The 21,181-nt window shown below is 29.1% G+C and overlaps 6 protein-coding genes and 1 long non-coding RNA gene across 15 annotated transcripts in view; 3 read left to right on the forward strand and 4 right to left on the reverse strand.

Moving 5' to 3' along the window:
• Amacr (Alpha-methylacyl-CoA racemase) overlaps window positions 1–3,250 on the forward strand; it is a 9,329-nt gene extending 6,079 nt beyond the window's left edge. For all 7 annotated transcript variants that reach the window (XM_083101063.1, XM_083101061.1, XM_083101064.1 and 4 more), the window contains 4 exons: window positions 156–291; window positions 508–651; window positions 815–1,061; window positions 1,152–3,250. In XM_083101063.1, the coding sequence (XP_082957189.1) occupies window positions 156–291; window positions 508–651; window positions 815–1,061; window positions 1,152–1,656 (1,032 nt within the window). In that variant the 3' untranslated portion in view covers window positions 1,657–3,250. The remainder of the gene's footprint in view (window positions 1–155; window positions 292–507; window positions 652–814; window positions 1,062–1,151) is intronic.
• Window positions 1,802–11,236, reverse strand: Med15 (mediator complex subunit 15). 2 transcript variants are annotated; one of them, XM_083101056.1, is made up of 12 exons: window positions 11,021–11,224; window positions 10,515–10,602; window positions 10,116–10,167; window positions 9,414–9,605; window positions 7,553–7,812; window positions 7,282–7,440; window positions 7,050–7,168; window positions 6,880–6,971; window positions 3,817–3,978; window positions 3,135–3,420; window positions 2,855–2,957; window positions 1,802–2,476 (listed from the first exon to the last, which is right to left on the reverse strand). In XM_083101056.1, exons 1-12 carry the CDS (start codon window positions 11,077–11,079, stop codon window positions 2,144–2,146), a joined length of 1,905 nt encoding a protein of 634 aa, XP_082957182.1. In that variant the 5' UTR covers window positions 11,080–11,224; the 3' UTR covers window positions 1,802–2,143. The 2 variants fall into 2 exon arrangements, 1 of the variants encoding a protein (XP_082957182.1); XR_014439163.1 differs by lacking the exons at window positions 1,802–2,476; window positions 2,855–2,957; window positions 3,135–3,420; window positions 3,817–3,978 and adding exons at window positions 3,988–4,266; window positions 4,645–6,362 and having other exon boundaries at window positions 11,021–11,236.
• LOC145972448 (uncharacterized) lies at window positions 7,868–9,402 on the reverse strand. The gene has a single exon (XM_083101071.1). It carries the CDS (start codon window positions 9,051–9,053, stop codon window positions 8,226–8,228), a length of 828 nt encoding a protein of 275 aa, XP_082957197.1. The 5' UTR covers window positions 9,054–9,402; the 3' UTR covers window positions 7,868–8,225.
• A 1,140-nt stretch (window positions 11,237–12,376) lies between the features above and the next one.
• On the reverse strand, window positions 12,377–13,608 carry LOC145971908 (mediator of RNA polymerase II transcription subunit 15-like). The gene is made up of 3 exons (XM_083100005.1): window positions 13,448–13,608; window positions 12,950–13,034; window positions 12,377–12,602 (listed from the first exon to the last, which is right to left on the reverse strand). Exons 1-3 carry the CDS (start codon window positions 13,504–13,506, stop codon window positions 12,492–12,494), a joined length of 255 nt encoding a protein of 84 aa, XP_082956131.1. The 5' UTR covers window positions 13,507–13,608; the 3' UTR covers window positions 12,377–12,491.
• A 621-nt stretch (window positions 13,609–14,229) lies between these two features.
• Window positions 14,230–19,227, forward strand: LOC145971637 (uncharacterized). 2 transcript variants are annotated; one of them, XM_083099525.1, is made up of 10 exons: window positions 14,230–14,394; window positions 14,518–15,903; window positions 16,058–16,422; window positions 16,512–16,856; window positions 16,926–17,184; window positions 17,298–17,713; window positions 17,790–18,029; window positions 18,139–18,614; window positions 18,756–18,867; window positions 18,937–19,227. In XM_083099525.1, exons 1-10 carry the CDS (start codon window positions 14,379–14,381, stop codon window positions 19,090–19,092), a joined length of 3,771 nt encoding a protein of 1,256 aa, XP_082955651.1. In that variant the 5' UTR covers window positions 14,230–14,378; the 3' UTR covers window positions 19,093–19,227. The 2 variants fall into 2 exon arrangements, with proteins under 2 accessions (XP_082955651.1, XP_082955652.1); XM_083099526.1 differs by having other exon boundaries at window positions 14,542–15,903.
• Window positions 19,228–19,475: 248 nt separating this feature from the next.
• Window positions 19,476–20,516, forward strand: LOC145971648 (uncharacterized). The gene is made up of 3 exons (XR_014438912.1): window positions 19,476–19,672; window positions 20,087–20,179; window positions 20,284–20,516. It is a non-coding gene; the product is annotated as an uncharacterized LOC145971648 (long non-coding RNA).
• Window positions 20,404–21,175, reverse strand: Uqcr-6.4 (Ubiquinol-cytochrome c reductase 6.4 kDa subunit). The gene is made up of 2 exons (XM_083099556.1): window positions 20,987–21,175; window positions 20,404–20,679 (listed from the first exon to the last, which is right to left on the reverse strand). Exons 1-2 carry the CDS (start codon window positions 21,031–21,033, stop codon window positions 20,565–20,567), a joined length of 162 nt encoding a protein of 53 aa, XP_082955682.1. The 5' UTR covers window positions 21,034–21,175; the 3' UTR covers window positions 20,404–20,564.
• Window positions 21,176–21,181: the final 6 nt, after the last annotated feature.

Raw genomic sequence — 21,181 nt, forward strand, 5'->3', positions numbered from 1 at the left:
TTTTACTATAATACAACATATGTAGTTTATACTAAAAAACAGGAATGAATATAAAGGAGAATAAATTAATTTATCCATATTATTTTATCTACAGTTTGAATAAAATTTTTAAGTTATAAGAATTTTTTAATTATATCTTACAATTTTTTTCATAGATTGGAGCACAAATATTAGATCATTTGGGTCATGGAAAGAGATCAATAGCATTAAATTTAAAATCTGAAAAGGGGATTAATATTTTTAAAAAATTAAGTAACCAAAGTGATGTTATTATTGATACATATAGAAGAGGTACGTATAAAGAATATATATGTATATTATTTAGCAATTTTAATCTTTGAAATAAAATTTATTATGTTAACAAATAATTTATAATAATTTTAATTTGAAGTAATTTTTAACTTTGAATTTAAATGTGGATATAACAATTTAGATGTTAATATGTGAAAATCAAAAATAAAATATTTAATTTGTACAAAAATATATCGAACATATATATGAATATAGGTGTCATGGAAAAATTGAAAATTGGGCCAAATGAGCTTATGGCAACAAATAAGAAACTGATATATGCTAGATTAACTGGATATGGTCAAGATGGTTCTTATGCAGATATGGCTGGTCATGATATTAATTATTTAGGTTTATCTGGTAATATAATATTATATATAAATCATTATAATTATTGAAACAGTATAAATATATTGTATTCTTATATTCATATAAAGATTATACTTTATTATTTTCTTATCATAACATCACAAATAAGACTATGTTACTTATTTTATGAGAATAATGTAAAAATTGTTAACAGGACTGTTATCTTTATTTGGCCGATATAATGAAAAACCTACACCACCTGTTAATCTAGCTGCTGATTTTGGTGGTGGTGGTTTAATGTGTACTTTTGGAATAATGTTGGCATTGTATGAGCGAACTAAAACCAATGTTGGGCAGGTAATAGATGCATCAATGGTAGATGGATCTGCATACTTAGGATCCTGGCTATTCAGATCGCAAAAGATGCTTGGCCTATGGGGAAATCCACGTGGCAAAAATATGTAAGTACTTTCTCAATACATACATATATAAATATGCTTTTGACTTTCTATCTTTCAAAAGATATTCTTAAAAATACCTTTTTTCCACAGATTGGATACAGGTTCACATTTCTATGATACATACGAGACGAAAGACAAGCTTTATATGTGTGTTGGAGCGCTCGAACCACAGTTTTATGAAATTTTCGTAGAGAAGCTTGGTTTTTCGAGCGAGGAGATGCCGCAATATGAAAATTTCGAAGAGAATCGTTGTAAAATCGCAGAAATTTTCAAAAAAAAGACTCAGGCAGAATGGTGCACTATATTTGATGGCACTGATGCATGCGTTACACCAATGTTAAGTTTGAAAGATGCTGCATCACACAATCATAATGAGCAAAGACAAACGTTCACGATTATAGGCGATGACGTAATTCCAAATCCTGCTCCTCGCTTGTCTCATACACCCGGTATTTCTACAGGAACTTGTAGAAACCCACAACCTGGTGAAAACACTGTAGAAATCTTAACTGAACTGAAATTTCAATCTAAGGAAATTGACAATTTATTATCAAATGGATTTGCTTATCAGGCACATCACACATCTAAAATTTAACACGAGTTATTTTATAATAATGAGAATATATGTATATATATAGATATATATTTTATATATATATATATATATATATATATATCATAATCTATATATAAATAATAATAAGTAAGAGAAAGGGACAAGGAACAATATATATATAATATATACCAAAAAAGATTTTTATTCTTATCTTTGTGTATATATATATACACACACATACATACATACAATGATTGTTTATATAAAATAAAAAAAAAAATAATTGATTATGTATAAACTTCAAATAATTTCTATAACATTTAACATTTAAAGTTGTTACATTTATATACTAATATATATTGTAGCTTATTAGATAAGAGAATCTACAGAGAATCTACTGTACAAAATTATTACTGAATTTTGTCAAATTATATTCATCATAAAAAATAATTTGTTATAATTAGAGCAGTTATACAAAATTGAAAAAAAAGTGTACAACAAACAAAAAATTTTATGTACAGATATATTAAAAACCCATCAGTATTGTACTGGCAGTAATAGATGTTTCCCTCGGTGCGCTAGCTTGCCGTACGCTCATCTCCCACGTATCCAACAACTGAGAGAGCGAAAAACGACGTGGCAATTTTGCAACACGGGCATTGAGAGCTTTTTGAACAGCACATAGAAATGTTGTTGCTTCATATTCATGCGGCGCCATGACACAACGAGGTGGCGTAGAAGGGTAATCCGCTGGAACTGTGACCGAGATCGGTGGTACACATGGAAGATGACGATCATCGAGCCAACATATCAATTGTATACATTTGGATCCATTTTGCTGCGCTGGATCTAGACTAACCTGAAGTAGAAAAATTGCTTTATTTATAATAATTACATTATATAAACTTTTTTATTTATTTAAAAATAATTACACATAAAAATATTATTATGTATAATTGTATATTATGTACAATTATGTATAATTTGCTTATTTAATCCTTTATAATTTGAGATAAAATTCTAATATTTAATATATAATATATAGAAAATATTTTAAAGAATCCATATGAACCGATATTTAATCTTATAGAAAAATCTTATAGAAAAATTAAGTCACTTATCTTTACAATTAAAAAATGTGCAGTAGACATATTCGTCAAATATCAAGCTTTAATAAAAAATAACGCATAATGAAATAATAAATTGTCAAAAATGGACTAAAAAAATTATTACATACTTTGAATCGCTGATCTAATCTAGCTATTTCTCCTTGTAATACATCTGGTATTTCACTAGGTGATTCTTCTACCTTGTGCTTCTTCAATGGTGGTGGCAAGTTTCTATTTTTATACATAAAATGAAATATATATATATATTTCCATTTATATCATAAACTTATTATTAATAAGATGTGATTTGCATATATACAAATGAGTATGTATATGTAGATACACAGAAAAAATCATATATGTCTGCACGTTTACATGTTCATCTATGCAGCATACAACCACACTTACTTTATCTCAGGTCCAAATAAGGCATCTAAGCATGGTCCAAAAGTACGTTGTAATGTATGATTAATTACTGGACTTTGAAGATGTGTGCTTACAGCTTCTAATAATGGACTGAAGATTTGGTGTTCTTTTAACGTCGTTACTGGTGGTCCTACACTACCATCACCTCTCTTAAAGTCCAATTTTTCTAAGACAACTTCGCATTTCAGCAATGTATCTAGTGGCATACGTTTACTCGGATTTGATAGAATCTCCAAAAGCTTTTTCATCTTGCTGAGTTTATCGACATCTGTGACAAAAAATGAATGTAGTGTGAATATAATTAATGCTGTTTATATGAATTGTTGAAGAAGGATATTAAAAAGTATATAAGTCATTAAAAATATTTATAATCAATGTTAATTATTTTATTTCTTTGTCGAAAATAATTCTATTGTCTTATGTGTCAGTATTTATAATATTAAAAATGTACATATATATATATATATATATGTATATAATAAAACTAAATTAAAAATAGAACAAAAAACAATCATATTCAAAAATTAAAAATAACATTTTATAAATATTAAAATTTATTAAAAAATTGCAAATAAAGTGAGAGAATAAGTAAGTTTGTGAAATTAGAATCATATAAAATTTTCAACATGTGTGTATGTATACGCGTATAGGTATATATCCTTACTTCCTTCGCTGCTCATTTTGGAAATCATTCTTCGTAATGGCTCTATATATTTGCTCAATTGTCTGACCTTATCCCTGTAAGCTTGATCTTCTTGCTGAGGACTGGGTGTGGCACCTACACCTCCAGGGGTATTTAATGAACTACTTGGAGATGGCGCCATACCTGATTTAAGGGGGGAAACCACATTAGGAGGCTGATTTTTAAGCGATTTAAGGGGGGAAACCACATTAGGAGGCTGATTTTTAAGCTTTTTTTGTGAATTTTTTTGAGACGGAAAAAATAATTAGAATTTATTTAAACTTTGAGGTCATTTTATTCATGTTTTGAACTACATCTCAGATTTTTTTCAAGTCGTTTTTGACGGAAATGTCAAAGTTATAAGCTGCCGCCCATTGAAGGTCGTCGTCAGAGTTAGTTGCTTGCGTGCAATGTGGAGGTCACAATTTTGATCTAAAAGCAAAACGAAGGTTTTCATACATTATTAACATGTTTTCTTATTAGGTGAACCAGGTTTCAGCTAAAAATGTTGAAAATTGAATGTTTTACGGGAATTTGAAAAAAAATCTCAATTTTCACCGTTTTTTTTTTCAGTTTTTTTTCAAATAAAAAATACACTTTAAATTATGATATCATCCCAAAAGTTGGTTCAATTGATAGATAATTTAATAAAGAATAACCACAACTTTGTTTTATAAGGATCGGTCAATAATTTTTTGAGCTAGAGTGCACGCAAGTCGAAAAAAAGTCGTTTCGCGAAAAATGCGTTTGAAAAAAAAATTACCGAAAACTAGAAATTCGAGACAGTAATAAATTATATAAAGTGCTTACCTTTTAATCTGCGATTCCAGCACCATATAGCAATCCTTCTTCTTCTTCATAAGCATCATTTAGAGCTTGCATCTCCTCTTTTCTTGCTTTCCGAGCTTCCTTGGTCTCCAAAGCGGTGCGTCTATTCTGTCGTTTCACGCGCAACTCGTCCATTTGTTGTGCGTAATTAAAGCTCCGCGAGCCAACTACAACCTGCAGCTTGTTCATCAGCATTAGAAAGGCTGAATTTCCTTCGTTGAACAAGGCAACAGCTAAAAATCCTGCTACCTCGATCACTTTCAGGCCAGAATGCAAATGTTTTGGAGCCAAGCGCCAAACTGTAGAGTTGAAGCTTTCGTTTGCATTCTGCGTGTGGCCACCTAAACATCTTGTCAGTAACTCATCTCTTGACAAATCTTCATATATTGGAAGTATTTCCTTCTGCACGTCGGGGTGCAATGGAGCAGGGTGAGCTTCAGGCTCATTTCCAAGAGCTTTAGCCTACTGTCACGTGCACCAGCTGTCAACTCCAACTGGACAGTTCTCGTGTCGAGGATTTTCGTCTGTGGATATCATGTGATAGTAAGTAGCCATAATAGCTTTCTTCATATCTTCAACGCTGTTAATATTCCTCCGAATAGCTAAGCCGTAATACGTGCTGAGCTTTTTCACCAAAGCCTCTGTCAATTTACCTTTTCCGCCCAATTTTTTAGTTTTTCTCACGTTTCGGAGCCGAGTTCCCATCCTTTTCTGAACATGACCTATACACTCGCTCTTGACAACTGTTAGTTCATCACCGTAAGGATTTATATCGAGAACAGCTGAAAATGTTTTTGAATCTCCATCACCGATGTAATTGCCGTATTTCACACCATGAAGCTCTTCTGATCTCAAAAACATCGTTTTCACAGACTCTACTTCCATGCTTCCCGCAGAGCCTTCATGAGTTTTTGTACAGGTTTCATCATCGTGCTCTTCTTTCCATGCTAGGTATTCTTCAGAATTTTTAAATTTGTTTCTCCAAAATGCACATGAATGGCAGTAACTACTTTTTACTACCAGATCGATGACTTTTTCAGTGTAATATGCTATAAGAGTCGTCACGCCATATAGTGATTTGAATCCTCTTTTTTTCCACGTACCATCTCCAGACACTTTGAAATTCAAAACAGGTCTCTCACGGTTTTCATTCTCTTTCTTTTCTTCTTCTACAGCTTTTTTACAACAAAATTCGAATACTTTCTTCGCAGCGAGGTGGATGTGATCATAAATTCTATTATAAGTTTCTTCAGTTATACCGCTGCCGATGTCCATATAGTTGCAGAATAAATTCAATCCTTGTCTGCCAACGCCCAAGAGTCGCATGACAAACACAATCCTACGATTTATCTCATATCCAGTATTGACTAAAGGACCTGAATTGATTTGTCTCGACCCACAGTTACATTGTACAACAATTTTGAAACCGAGGCCCCGAATTCCAGTCTCTTCAAATTTCACATTCTGCTTGCAACTTCGACAAATTAGAATGTCCGACAATGCTGTGAACACGGTGAAAAATTCTATGAAACGATAACAAAACAAGGGATTCACAATCACATTTTCACTAGTAGCACTCTGCAGTTTTTTTGCGCTAGCACTTTCATCTTCGGTGAAACTTGTTCCTTTGTTAGAATGCTGATTTCCATGGAATGATCTCTTACGTGGTCTACTAACTCGATAAGTGCTAGAATGGTCACCTTTTGGATGGAAAGACATATTTCTCTTGTAACTTTCAACACACGCGTGGATGGCCAAAGCTAAACTGACGTTAACCGACGACGTTAACGATCTCTACCGAAATATATTCGAAATAATGCCGACGCTTCTACACAAGCCCTCTATAGTGAGCATTTATAAACAAAAACACCTGGAAAAATACCCTCCCTTCCCTTCTAATATCCCATAGTACATGTGTATTGAGCCAAGTAAGTAAGTAAGGGACTACCTGAGCGACCGCTCCATTCTACCTGCTGTGCGCTCCAGCAGTGAACTGAAGGGCGCTCCCTTTTATACTCATAGCATAAGAAGGACTTCGAATTTCATTTTGAAATTTTGGGAACATAATCTTGAATAGTTATACTAACGATTTATGCAATAAAAAAAATCGATTTTTTGAACCGTCTAATGTGGTTTTCCCCCTTAATAGATTATGTAGTTTATGTTCCAATATATATTCTGTTATGTTTATAAATCCTAAATTATTTGAAACCTTACCTACAGAATTTACAGAACGCGATGGCCCTGTCATGATGGCATGCTGAGGACTTGGTGATGGCACCAGAGCGGGCGAAGCTACCATCTGATTACTACGAAAATATTTATTTTGTTATGAGATATGCTTTTATATGTTTGTTAAAAATTGTATTTAAATATGTTAAGATTACCTTGATGGTGCTCCTAAACCAGCTGGACTTGGAGCCGAAGGAGATGGGCTTTGTCTTAAAAATTGATTAGGCGTAACGTTACGTGGACCAGGGAATCCGGTATTCATCATTTCAGTCGGCTGAAAAATAGAAATAACGATAATGTTAATAGGATATCAATGAAAAATTAAGAAATTATCATTAATGAAGAATAATATCAGTAAAAATAGTGAAAAATAAATGTGCCAGGTACTTTTCTTTGAATGTGACTCAATTGCTGCTGCATTTGCCCAGGACCTAATTGCCCAGGACCAATTTGATTCATTTGTTGTGGCATACTCGTTTGTATATTGCCTATTGGACCCGCGATTTGATTATTCATTTGACCTGGTAGTTGATTCTGCATTTGGGACTATGACAAAAATAAATATAAAATATTTGTTTTTTCTAAACTTTCTTTTATATATAAATATAATTATTAGGTGTACTAAAATAAATAAATGATATTTATATATGGCATATACCTGCATATTTTGTTGCATCTGTCCAGCAGACAGTTGACCCATTTGCCCAGATACCATTTGATTCATTTGTTGAGAAATATTTCCTTGTCCCATTTGATTCATTTGAGTCAACATAGGATTGTTTTGCATTGTTTGAATTGGACCCATGTGACTCATTGGACCAGCAGTTTGCGATGGCATCATACCCATACCTTGCATTTTATTCTGCATGCCAGGCATATTCATTGGTTGACCAGGTCGTTGATTTAAACTTTGCAAGACTAATAAGAAAATATACAAGATCTCCAGAACTATTTATCATTTAGAGACAAATTTTCATATATCACACAAACTATTCATATATCTGTACATTTAACAAAAAACTTAATATTATAATAATATTATATATGGTATAAAAAAATTTGAATAATTTGAAAATATATTATAAATCTGTCAAAAAGTATAAGTTTATTCATATCGTATAATTCATTCATATTTATTATATTATATTATTATTTTAATATACAATTTTTATCAGAAATAAAAAAAATATCAATTTATTCTATGCATTAATAATATATAAACATAGAAAATATAATAATATAAATTTAGGAAAAATCTTATAGACTTCTAAATGTATAATTAAATCTATAACAATAATAATTTGTGACAACTCTTTAAATTCCGAATTTTCTTATTCTATATAATTTTCTTCCTCCATAAATTTTTTAAATGCTGTCTCTAAGGGATAATCATGAAAATATTTCATCTTTAATTTTAATTTCTTATTATTTTTTTTTGTATTTTTCGATGGTCGAGTGCATTCATATTCGTAGGTGATATTACAAATGGAGTGAACATCTTTGTTTAATTCAAGTTTTACGACAATCCTGTCTCTGATGTTTAATTTTTGCAAACCGTTTGGCCACGCATTCTCTGTAAATATTAATCCTATTTCTGTAATAGAATTAGAAGTAACGAAAAATTGCATATCCTTGTAACTTTTTCTCGCATTGTACATAAATTGATATACAACGACAAAGCGAATCATATAAGCATCTATTGATTGTTGTATTTCGTAAATTATATCCAGTACTGTTTCAGAAATAGGATAATACGTGCCGGATTTAAGTTTGTCTTTGAAATCGATCACTTCCGGTACGAAAGAGTAACCTGGACTGATGTACCATTTCCGTCGAAATTTACAATATATAAGTGTTATTTTGAACTCAAAAATCTCTGCACCAAAAACTTCGCTGTTTCCTTCGTACTTGCATATGTACTTTACAAAATTCTTGCCCGATTTTATTAATATATCTTTCATTCTCTTTTGATAGCTTTGTTCCAAGTTGTGTCGCTGTATTAACCAATCTTTATATAATGATTCTTGCTTATTTCTCCACTGCATATATTTAGATTCATCACGATTATCTATTTCTTTATTATCCGAATCGTAAGCAGGTTCACTCGCGTACCATTTATTCGCGTATTGTGCGTAATATAGATTATCTAATCGCTCCATTTGTTATATTAATGTAATGCGTTTCTTTTTTCAGATGTTTCCTCGATATTTTGTAACTATTTAACTAGTTAATATACTTAACCGTCTACTATATTTAACTACTTTATTCATACTCGACTAGTTTCAAGACGTTTCAAAATACGTTTCAATTTATGCAAGGTCAAGGTGATCATAATATTTACTACAGCACATAAAAGCTTAATTTTCTTATTAGGTCGACTTTTTATCTCAATATGAAAAAAAATGAATATATATAGATAAAATAGAACAAAAATGTTAATTATTTATATAATATTCTAATGCTCCGATAACCAATTGTTCTAATACATTTTTTAAATTATAAACATGTTAATTACTTACGATTAGTTGCAGTGTTCGCAGGTTGCGGAATTATGCCTTGATGATTAGGACCTGGACCTCCTATACCCATCATTTGATTATTTCCTGTTCCTTGACGTGCCAATGTCTGTAAAGCGCCGATTGGATCTGGCATGCCTTGATTGTTAGTTCCAGCATTACCCGGTGCATTACCGGCTGCACCTTTTTTAGAATCTATGGAAAGAATAGAATTTTACTAAACTTTTTATACAGGATAATTACAAAAGTAATAAAACTGATTTTTTTAAATGATAATATAGCAACATTGCCCATCAATACTGTAATTTAATGTAAATTTTAAAATTTTGCAAACAACACAAAACTAATATATAGAAAAAATATTGATACTACAACTAATACACAATATAATTTAATTAATAATAAAGCAACACATTTTTTAATTATAATTAACAAATACATTTTTATTTCTTCATTATTTAATAGATCATACATTGTCCGGAAATTTCGAGATTAAGAGATTTCAATAGATTTCAAAAAATATCCCCCCCAATATTATAAAAATATCCAATATTAAACATCCAATATGTGAAAACATAACTTCATAAAAATCAGTTTCATTACTCTAATAGATCTTACATATATTATCATAAAATAAGAAATTAAATTAAGAGTGTAAATTAAGAGATTTAAGAGAAAAAGTCATTCTCATAAAAGAAACAGTACTCATTTCTCTGACGTGAAGAATTAATCTGGCGATAAAGCCCAAGTATTCCTCCTACAAAAAAAAAAGAAACATTACAATAATATAATACAGACCAATGTTATATTTATTGGAAAGCAATACATAAAACACATAGAAGATGACAATTTACTGTATAATACATTAATTATAGATATAACAGATTCTTAAAACATTGATTGCTACAATTGTATTAATAACAGAATTCAAATTAATATTATTGAACCCAAGAAAAAATTTAGCTTACAAAAAATATAATTTAACTTTCAATAATTAACAATATAATTTAATTTTACAGAAATATGTGGATAAAATAAAATAAAATAGAAATATATAGAATCATAATATGCTCAAGATTTTTCAAGTAACAACTTTAGACAAACCTTAGATTTTGCCTTTTGGAAGACATGATTTTCCATTTCAATGCTATTTTTTGTTGTAGGCATACCAGACATCTGTATAGCTTCATCTCTGTCAATAAAAGCATTTAGAGAATTATGCACATATTAAATAAAAAATTAAATAACTTCTTTTGCAAGTTCTATTCAGTAGGTTAGGTTAAGTTACACGTAAAAGAGACAAAAAGAAAAAAACAAAATGGAAACAATCATTAAAAAAATAAAAAAAATTAGAAAAGTAGAAAAGATAATTAAAAACAAATCTTTTCTGTGAACGTTGACATAAAATTAATATATTTATATATAAATACATAAAAAAGATTAAGCACATAAAATATAAATACAAACTGTAATATAAAAAATATATTCAAAAAAGTTAAATTTATATAAAAATTTTTAAGATATCGCTCTCGATAATAACACTCCTCTCATCCCACAAATATAGACAATGTCCTCATCTTGTAAAATATAACAGGTGCGAATTAACTTACATTTTCGCGATTACGCTCTGTCGAAAACTTTGCGTTTTCCACGAATCATCCGTGGCCATGGTTTGCGAATATTTAATAATTTAAATAAATAAAACTTGTCAATGAAATTCACAGCAACCAATGGTATATTCACTTATACGTTCTAAGATGTGTGATGGGTGTCCGTATTTCAGAATCATTAAACAAAGAATGCTAGGAAGAAACATGAAGCGAAAATTCAGTGGTACGAGTGCAACGGATTACGTCATAAAACTGAACCAATTCTACTAGGGACACCTGGTGGAATTCAAGCTAAGTTTGTAACACACCTCAATTTTGTTGATATGATTGTGTCGATAAAAAAATTAAAATAATTTTCTGATTTGTAATGTGAGTGAATTAGTAGAAAGATGGTAAATTGTTATTTATATGGATATTCAAAAATTGAGGAACATACCGAAATGTCTCATATGTAAATATATTTATGTTAATAAGAGATTTGCAAATTAAATATAAACGTTTGAAATTTACCGCTCTCCTTTCGCTTTCAATGACATCATAAGGTCCAGTTCCACAACTTACTTTAACCGAAGTTTAAGGGCCTCCGCACAAGGTGTTCCGTATCGCATTACGTTACGTTAAGTATAGATCGTAAATTTAATTCCGTACGTAAAATTAAACTTCAGTCAACGCACAGAAGAAATCGTAACGTAAAGACATGTCTTTACGTTACGATTTCTTCTGTGCGTTTACTGAAGTTTAATTTTACGTACGGAGTTAAATTTACGATCTATACTTAACGTAACGTAATGCGATACGGAACACCTTGTGCGGAAGCCCTAACTCGTTAAAGGAGAATTTACATTGCGTTCAATGTCCGATGTATGACGTCCGATTGGATACAATGGGTTTGGGACGCAACGTAAATCCTCCTTTAACGAGCTAAACTTCGGTTAAAATAAGTTGTAGAACTGGGCCTTAATACGTCATAAAACTAAATCTAAGAGCATACACCAATCAGATTCACGAATTTTACAACAGTTGCAAAGCAGCTTTTCCTGCCGAACGCAGCCATTGACATGCTTCTTCCTGGTATAGAATTTTACTGAACTTTTTAATATATACAGAATAATTGCAAAAGTAATAAGAATGATCTTTTTAAATGGTAATATAGCAACATTACTCATCAACACTGTAATTTAATGTAAATTTTAAAATTTTGCAAACAACAAAACTAATATATAGAAAAAATATTAACAATACAATTTAATTGATAATAAAGCAATACATTTTTAACAAATGCATTTTTATTTCTTTATTATTTAATAGATTATATATTATCTGGAAGTTTCAATGGAAGAGATTCAGAGATTTCAATAGATTTCAAAAAAATTTATATATTAAATATTCAATATATGTGAATAAAAAACTTCACAAAAATCAGTTTCATTACTCTTATATATCTTACACATTATTATCATGGAATAAAAAATTAATCTAAGTTAAGAGATTCAAAAGGAAAAGTTATCATAGAAGCAGCATTTCCACGAGTCATTTCTCTGAAGTGAAGAATTAATCTGGCAATTTGCCACAAGTATTCCTCCTACAAAAAAAAAAGAAACATTACAATAATATAATACAGACCAATGTTATATTTATTGGAAAGCAATACATCAAACACATAGAAAATGACAATTTACTGTATAATACATTAATTATAGATATAACAGATTCTTAAAACATTGATTGCTACAATTGTATTAATAAAAGAATTCAAATTAATATTACTGAAGCCAAGAAAAAATTTAGCTTACAAAAAATATAATTTAACTTTCAATAATTAACAATATAATTTAATTTTACAGAAATATGTGGATAAAATAAAATAAAATAGAAATATATAGAATCATAATATGCTCAAGATTTTTCAAGTAGCAACTTTAGACAAACCTTAGAACCTTTTGTCTTTTGGAAGACATGATTTTCCATTTCAATGCTATTTTTTGTTGTAGGCATACCAGACATAGCTTCATCTCTGTCAATAAAAGCATTTAGAGAATTATGCACATATTAAATAAAAAATTAAATAACTTCTTTTGCAAGTTCTATTCAGTAGGTTAGGTTAAGTTACATGTAAAAGAGACAAAAAAAAAGAAACAAAATGGAAACAATCATTAGAAAAATAAAAATAATAGGAAAAGTAGAAAAGATAATTAAAAACAAATCTTTTATGTGAACGTTGACATAAAATTAATATATTTATATATAAATACATAAAAAAGATTAAGTACATAAAATATAAATACAAACCATATATAAAAAATATATTCAAAAGTTAAATTTACAAAAATTTTTAAGGTATCGCTCTCGATAATAACACTCCTCTCATCCTACAAATATAGACAATGTCCTCATCTTGTAAAATATAACAGGTGCAAATTAACTTACATTTTCGCGATTACGCTCTGTCGAAAACTTTGCGTTTTCCACGAATCATCTGCGATCATGGTTTGCGAATATTTAATAATTTAGATAAATAAAACTTGTCAATGATATTCACAGCAACCTATGGTATCCACATACGCCAATATACGTTCTAATGGCATTTTCGAGTGATCTGGTTTGACCCGACCCGGGGTAGTTTACTAGACGTTATTGACCAATCACAGCCATTCTTCTGAAGAATGGAACCATACATTCTTCAGAAGAATGGCTGTGATTGGTCAATAACGTCTAGTAAACTACCCCGGGTCGGGTCAAACCCGACCACTCGAAAATGCCATAAGGGCTGCGGTCAAGACTGCACTACGAATGCTTTGAAACATCATTCTATCTTTGTTCTATATTCCATGAGAATAAAGATAGAATGATGTTTCAAAGCATTCGTAGCACAGTCTTGACCGCAGCCAAGATAGACATATAACATACGATATATAGATTAATCATTAATCGCTTGCATAGGAGCGCGTAACACCATAGATTAAAAAAAAATTGTGTTAGAAGATAGATTGGCCGCTATGATTTACAGCTATAAAAATAGATCTCTATATATATATGTTATTTTTCTTATGATTTAAAATATTCAAAATATGAATATTTAAAAAATCAACTTTAGACGATATTGTATTCATAATTTTTTATTCGATATTTTTAAAACGATATAGAAAAATATCGAATATTCAACAATATCTCGATAATAATATCGATTAATACATCTATATCTCAATATCGCTTAATATCTCTATTGCAATTTGAAACACTTGTGTCTGTTTTGACGTGGATGCAAATTTCCTAATATATATTTTTTATATATTTATATAATCAAAAAATACGAACATTAAAAGGACGCAAGATAAATCAATAAATTGTGTCAATCACAATGGCGCTATCAAAGGGTAAGTGAACGGTTCCTGCAAATCTCTAATAGGACATGCAATACCGTATAACCTAAAATCTCTTATAATCAACATAATTATGCGTTCTTTATGATAATCTTTTATAATAATGAAATTTTACAGCATTGTTAAAACGTTTAAATTCAGATGACATTCCTGTGGCGAAACGAATAAAATTAGCAGAAACTGCTATGGATCTATCACTCATTCGCAAAGAAGATTCGCTCGTGAAGTGGCTTTGTAAACTTTGTGTCACGAATCAATGTTTGTTGAAATGTTTGAATAATTGTTTAAAATCTGCCCATGAATTGAAGACTAGTGCAAAACAATATTTGGTCGATATGCTTGTGCAAATATTAAACAGTAATATGACAGATGTATATGAGGAAGTTCTCAAGTGCTGCAGCTTAATTCTTGCTAATAATAGTATGCGACAATATTTTGCAAACAAACCAAAGAATCTAGCTCTCTTAAAAACCTTATTTAATAATGTATCAGAGCGCTCCAACTGCCATGATTCAATGCTAGAAGAATATGATCAATTACTCAAACCATGTAAATTATCTCCTACAGACAATTATGCTATAATAAGCATTATTGAAAGTCTAATACAAATATATAAATTGACAACTACAAAAAATGAATTAAAGTCAATCTTTATACGTGATATTTTATATCCTATGTGTAATTTAATTGATCATAGACATACAGATAATACAAACAAGCTTGGTATAGTGGCATATAAATGTATTCAGCAACTGTTGCTCAAAGAAACCAAATTAATGCGAAACAAACAAACTTCAGAAAGTGTTCAAACAATGTTCACAGAGTTATTTTGCACGTTATCTGAAAATGTGGATACATTAAATTTTCAGAGTAATTTTCTAACATATCAGTTTATTTTCCGTGCTATAATAGGCACTTACAAATCAGATGCTACTTTAGTGGATGCATTTTTCAGAAATCTGATTAACTCCTCTGGGAAATACAAATGGGAAATCTTGAGTGTTTTCCTCAAACTACTAAATGATGTAACACTCGACTTTGATAATACTATAGAAAATGTCACACTATTTGAATATTTTCAAAAAATTATAACTGATATCTTAATATATGATAATATTACATGCACACATTATGGTATACTTACACAACTATCATATCTCAATCCACTCTTGATAGAGAAAAATATTCCAGATATTTTAAATAAAATACTGATGAAAGAACAAACTACTGATTATACAAACTTATTAATTGCTATTTTGCACTCCAGTACGAAATTGAGACGTGAACAAAAGTTGATTTCACAATTGTTAATATCATTAAAACAGCATTTGACAATGAAGAAAGTGTACAAAACGAACACGGCATTCTTTCCATACGAATTTAGAATAAAATTGAGAGAAACAATTAGCAACTTTTCCAGTTCACAAACAATTGCAACCTTAAGAACATTAATACATTATTTAAATGTAGATTGTGTAGAACTGTTGGAATATGATATTTCACGTAAGAATTTTTATATATATATTTTATACATATATTATAAAATTTAATAAATTATTATAATTTAATAACAAAATTCACTAATATTAAAATGCAATTTATTTCTTTTTTTTTAAATATGAAGGATAAAAATTTAATTTTATTTAATATATTGCAGGTAAAAATATATTAATATTACAGGCAACTGTAGAATTACTTGTTGTACTTTTTGAAGGTACACAGATTTTTGAATATACTAGGACACTGTCCACTCATGAGAAGTTCGTTAATGATTTAGATAAATTGAGAAATACTTTATCATTATTGATAAATAAAGCATTGTGTTTAAGTCATGATAAAAATGTTATCATATTACTGTTAACTGCAGTACAATCATTGAGTGAAATACAGGACATGTTAAAATATTACATACCAAAAGGTGCTGATACAAAGAAACTACTTTTCCCAATTCTGGATGATCCTTGGCAACAATTAATTCAGAGAATAACTAATTTTGGAGAAGATAATTGCAAAAATATCATGGTACCTATAGAAATATTATGAAATTAATTCACAATATGTTCAATTCTTAATTTATATTTCTACAAAGCTTATATTTGTCATAATTTTAGAATAAACTTATTTTACATCGAATAAGATTGAATATATCAAATGAACCTATTAAGCTTCATGGTTTAATAGGTGGCCTTGAATATGCTTGGAGTTCTATCTTGAAATATAATACAAATATACTTCCATTATTAAGTAACAAAGAAATATCCAAAATAACATGTTTATTGTTGGATAATATAACATCAAATGAACAAAATTTTCGTGAATGGCTTGATTTATTAGATAATGATTGCCTTCAAGAAAATAGTCGCTTTGTAACGTGTCTCTTAAGCCATATTCTCATTCAAATTGGACATTGTTTGTCATCAGGATGTACAAAATCCATTACAGAACACATTAATGTCGTAAGTAATTTCGAAATTATATCTCTGTCGTAATTTTCTCTGATATTTTAATTATATAAAACTTTATAGAAATTATTGACGGAGAACGAAAATAATAATATGCTAGAAGTTTTGAAAATGATAAAAGAATTAATATCACAAGAGCAATGGGTGCAAATGACAGATGCAATTTCCTCTAAAATAGAATTGTATTTGGAAGTATTACTCCATTTACCAATAATGTATTTTAATTCTAATATGAGAATGTTAATATTCCTAGTTGTATATTCCATTAGTAAAGAATGTGGAGAAAGTAAAATATTGACGTTATGCAACATGATCTTTTCAGGTAATTTTATTTTTTAAAATTTTATATATATTTTTTCTTAATTTTTTAATTACTATTTGTATACAAAAATCTCAAAAATGCACAATAAAAATACTAAAAATGTGATTTTCCAGATCTACTAGAAAAAATCGGTATCGACATATTTCAATATATAGAACCAACAATGTTAATAAATCAGTTACCACAAAAAAAAGCATTTTTGAAAGCTTGCGAATTTTCTCTTCGCAATGTTAAAACATATGCCATTTTCAAGAGTCTCAAAAGTTGTGCTCAACACAAGGAAACTATCTATAGTCTTTTGGAATGCATGGAGATGGTCAAACCAAAACTAGATACTGAGCAAAAAATCATTTTCAGAAAAGCAGAGAAAAAATTAGCCAAAGCTATTTTGAAAATGTTGCCTGAAAAAATAAATGATACTTCTGATGTAAAATGTTTGATAGTAGTATTAAAAATAACAATATCAACTGGAAAAATTACTGATACTTTGAAAAAATTAACTGAATTAACTCTTGAAAATATGTTTATAGTAAGTATTGTAGAAGAGATTATTTTCTCATATATGTTGTACTTCAATGTATTTAATAATTTGTTTTTTTTCATAGAGAGAGGTAACAGAAAATTCAAATAATACTAATAGTAATAATATGTTATTGCAACAAGGTGTACAATTGGCTATTATAGTTTTACGACATCATAAAATATTCGAGACCCCAGATAGAATCATTAAAAACTTATGGTTTATAATATTGAAGTATCCTTGCAAGAATTTGCTTGAAGCGTTATTAGCATTTTCTGAATCAAAAGAATTTTATGAATTTTTAAGATTACTGTATGCTAAGACGGTAAGTTTTCCTCCTTGCTCTATTAATATATTTTATCTTCAATTAATATTACTAATAATATTAGATTTATTTTAATATCTCTATACATATATTGTAATTTTTTTTATAGATTGAGAGCTTGTCACAAACAGATGAAGCAGCATGGACGAATTTGTTTCTCACTTGGAGTGGAATAATGAAAACAGACATGAGAGTCAAACGTAATAAAGCGCGTTTGGATGCAATCAACAATTTATTTGAAACTGTACTCACGTTGAATATTCCTGACACATATTGGTCAGGTATATTGGATTTATCTCATGATATAATCAGCGTCAAGCATTTACTTATACCTGATACTACAATTGATCTTATTATATTGATTGGTATAAAATCGCTCATCAAAGTAAAAATATCGTCATGTGATAGTGTGCTTGCCATCTGTGAAACATTGATGAAAGTCAGAACAGATTTGATAATAGACAGATTACCTAATTTATTGTTGTTGTATAGAGCTGTAACAAATATCATTGTCCATGCATCAAAAAACGTGGCTGATAAATTTGAGGAGCATCGATTTAAATGTTTCGCATTCGATATCGAAAAGTAAGTTTAAATCAATAATTCAAAAAGTTTTATATATTATATATATTATACTATAACAGAGTATATTGATGTGTAATTTATTAATATTTAATGTTTATTAATGTTAATTTGATGAAAAAGTAATAGACATTTTCTTGGTAGACTTACAGGTTTATTGATGAAGTTAAAAAAAGATATGATTCGACTAAGTCCCTATGTGATAGCCGATTTTTTGCACTTGTGTGTAGAAAGCGCTATACCATCTTATATTAAGGTAATGTCTTCGCATGCAATTATTTTATTGAATTGTTTTTAATAAAATTTCTCACACACTATGTTGCAGATGGCTTTGTATAATTCTCTATGTCAACTAATTAGTATTTGTGATCAGCATGGAATCGCCTTTTTATCTCGTACATTACCAGCATCATTGCAGGAAGTCTTCAAAATACAATTAAATACATTTAATAAGTTTTACAAATATTCTGGCAAGATTTAAGTCTTCATTACTTCTCTAGGAGAGTAATTTGATACATTTTAAAAAAAAAAGAACCAAATACAAAAACGAATATATCTTCCATAAATTTATTCTTATAATCTGTGTCCCTCCTTTTCCACACACATGAAAAAAATATTTAATGTGAGTTGTCCTTTATAATTTAAATTATATATATATATATATATATATATATATATATATATATATATATATATATATATATATAAAACAATTTTTTTATTTAATAAGAAATTTATACAATGTATGAATATATTATTTCCTATTTATTGTTGGCGAATAAAATTGTGATAAAAACGGTTTAAAGAAAAATTTTTTGTGAAAAATAAGTACATAAATAAGTAATAATATATATTTGGATTTATTAAAGAGCTACCATATGTAGTGTCTGCAATCTGTTATGATGAGAATTAGAGTACCACTAGGATTGACTAGAGATCAATTTTACGTTGTACTGATCTTAGGAACAGTCAGCGGTTTATATAATTGGAAAAGTCTGTTGGAGAATCATTTGAAAGAAGAATACGCGAAGACAGTGGCGGAAAAGGAAGAATCAAATGAGGTAAAGCAAACTATCTCCTAAAGTTTGCGTCATAACCTATACGCCGGGTACATTTCAAGAATCGAATATTTTACGATTGTTATTTCACATAATATTTAATCGCACTGGTATTCATAATTAAAGTAATTAATACATTAATATCATTATTTTTATTAATAGTTTATAGAATTAAAGAGATTTTATTTTATAATATTAAAAAGATTAAAATTAATTAATATACTTGATAATTTAATAGAAAAAGGGTGAGAAGAGAGGAAAATATAATATAAAATTTTTTGTTTATATATATCTTTAATTTTTTGAGTTAAAAAATATAACTATTCTACATTTTTTAGAATAAATTTAATTAACAAATTTTTTTTCGTGATATATTCTATTTAAAATATTTAAGATACTGTAACAAATATTTTGCAGTCTAACAGCAAAAACCAAGAACCTGTTGATTCAAAAATTTAGTACACTCGGGCTTATAATAATTGGTGGAGCTTTGGCTGCAACGTGTTTTAGGTAAATATCTTTAGGTATATCTTGTTTTATTTTTTTAATACAATATTATAGAGCAAGTGAAATGAACACCTCAGTTACATTTAGGTTGCCTTTTTCCTTTGCAGGATTTATATAAAGCCATGGTATGTAAAACGAAAGGGGATGCAAGCAGAAGAACATGCAAACATTATTTACGAGTTACGCAAAAAAAGAATTTTAGAGCAGAAGGAAAATGAAATTTGAAGTAGATTCAATATTGTATATTGCCATATTATTTACATGGTTCTTTATTGATACCCTTATTTAAATAAATAAAAGATGTAAATAGAACGATACAATAAAATCTCTATTGTTCCAATAGGATTATTACATAATCATTTCAAAGAATTGATGTGGCTATTATGATCTATTCCTTAAATTTGTCACCATAGAAAGGAACATATTGCAATACTACTTTCCAATCAGTGAAGTACAATAATGTCAGTGTTCCAGCAGTTCCATAAGCCGCAGCAGATGGAATCCTAAAGCATAAGATAAAATTTTACATAAAAAGAAACAGTGTCCAATATATATAACGCAACATATATACAAACTTATATTTGTGTTAAAATAAAATAGATATTCTCAGTTTGGAGAGACAGAAAAAAGGGATAAAACATAAATAAACAATTGTAATGAACAAATATTTTCTTATATCATGTTTCATTATGTATTAAAAATCTTGGAAACAAATGGAAAAAAAGTGATCAAATGGAACTACTTAGACATTGTCGGAGATTACGTCAAGAAAAAATATCACCTTAAAATGTCTAGAAATGGACAACTCACCATTTTCCAGCTAATTCGACGTGTTTTCGTCCTAATCGAAGGGCCATTTTTTTCAGTCACTTTCGAACAATAGTAACAAATTTATTTTTACTCCAAGGAAAGTGAAAATTAGAAAAGAAGGTTAAGTGATGTTGAAGGTATCTTAGTTCAAGAATATGCTAAAGAGTGCGCTGTCATCGCCAATTGTTACGTCAC

Source organism: Camponotus vicinus, unplaced genomic scaffold, assembly GCF_025532165.1.
Source record: "Camponotus vicinus isolate PSW18456_S1 unplaced genomic scaffold, iyCamVici1.0 SCAF_5, whole genome shotgun sequence".
Taxonomy (NCBI): domain Eukaryota; kingdom Metazoa; phylum Arthropoda; class Insecta; order Hymenoptera; family Formicidae; genus Camponotus; species Camponotus vicinus.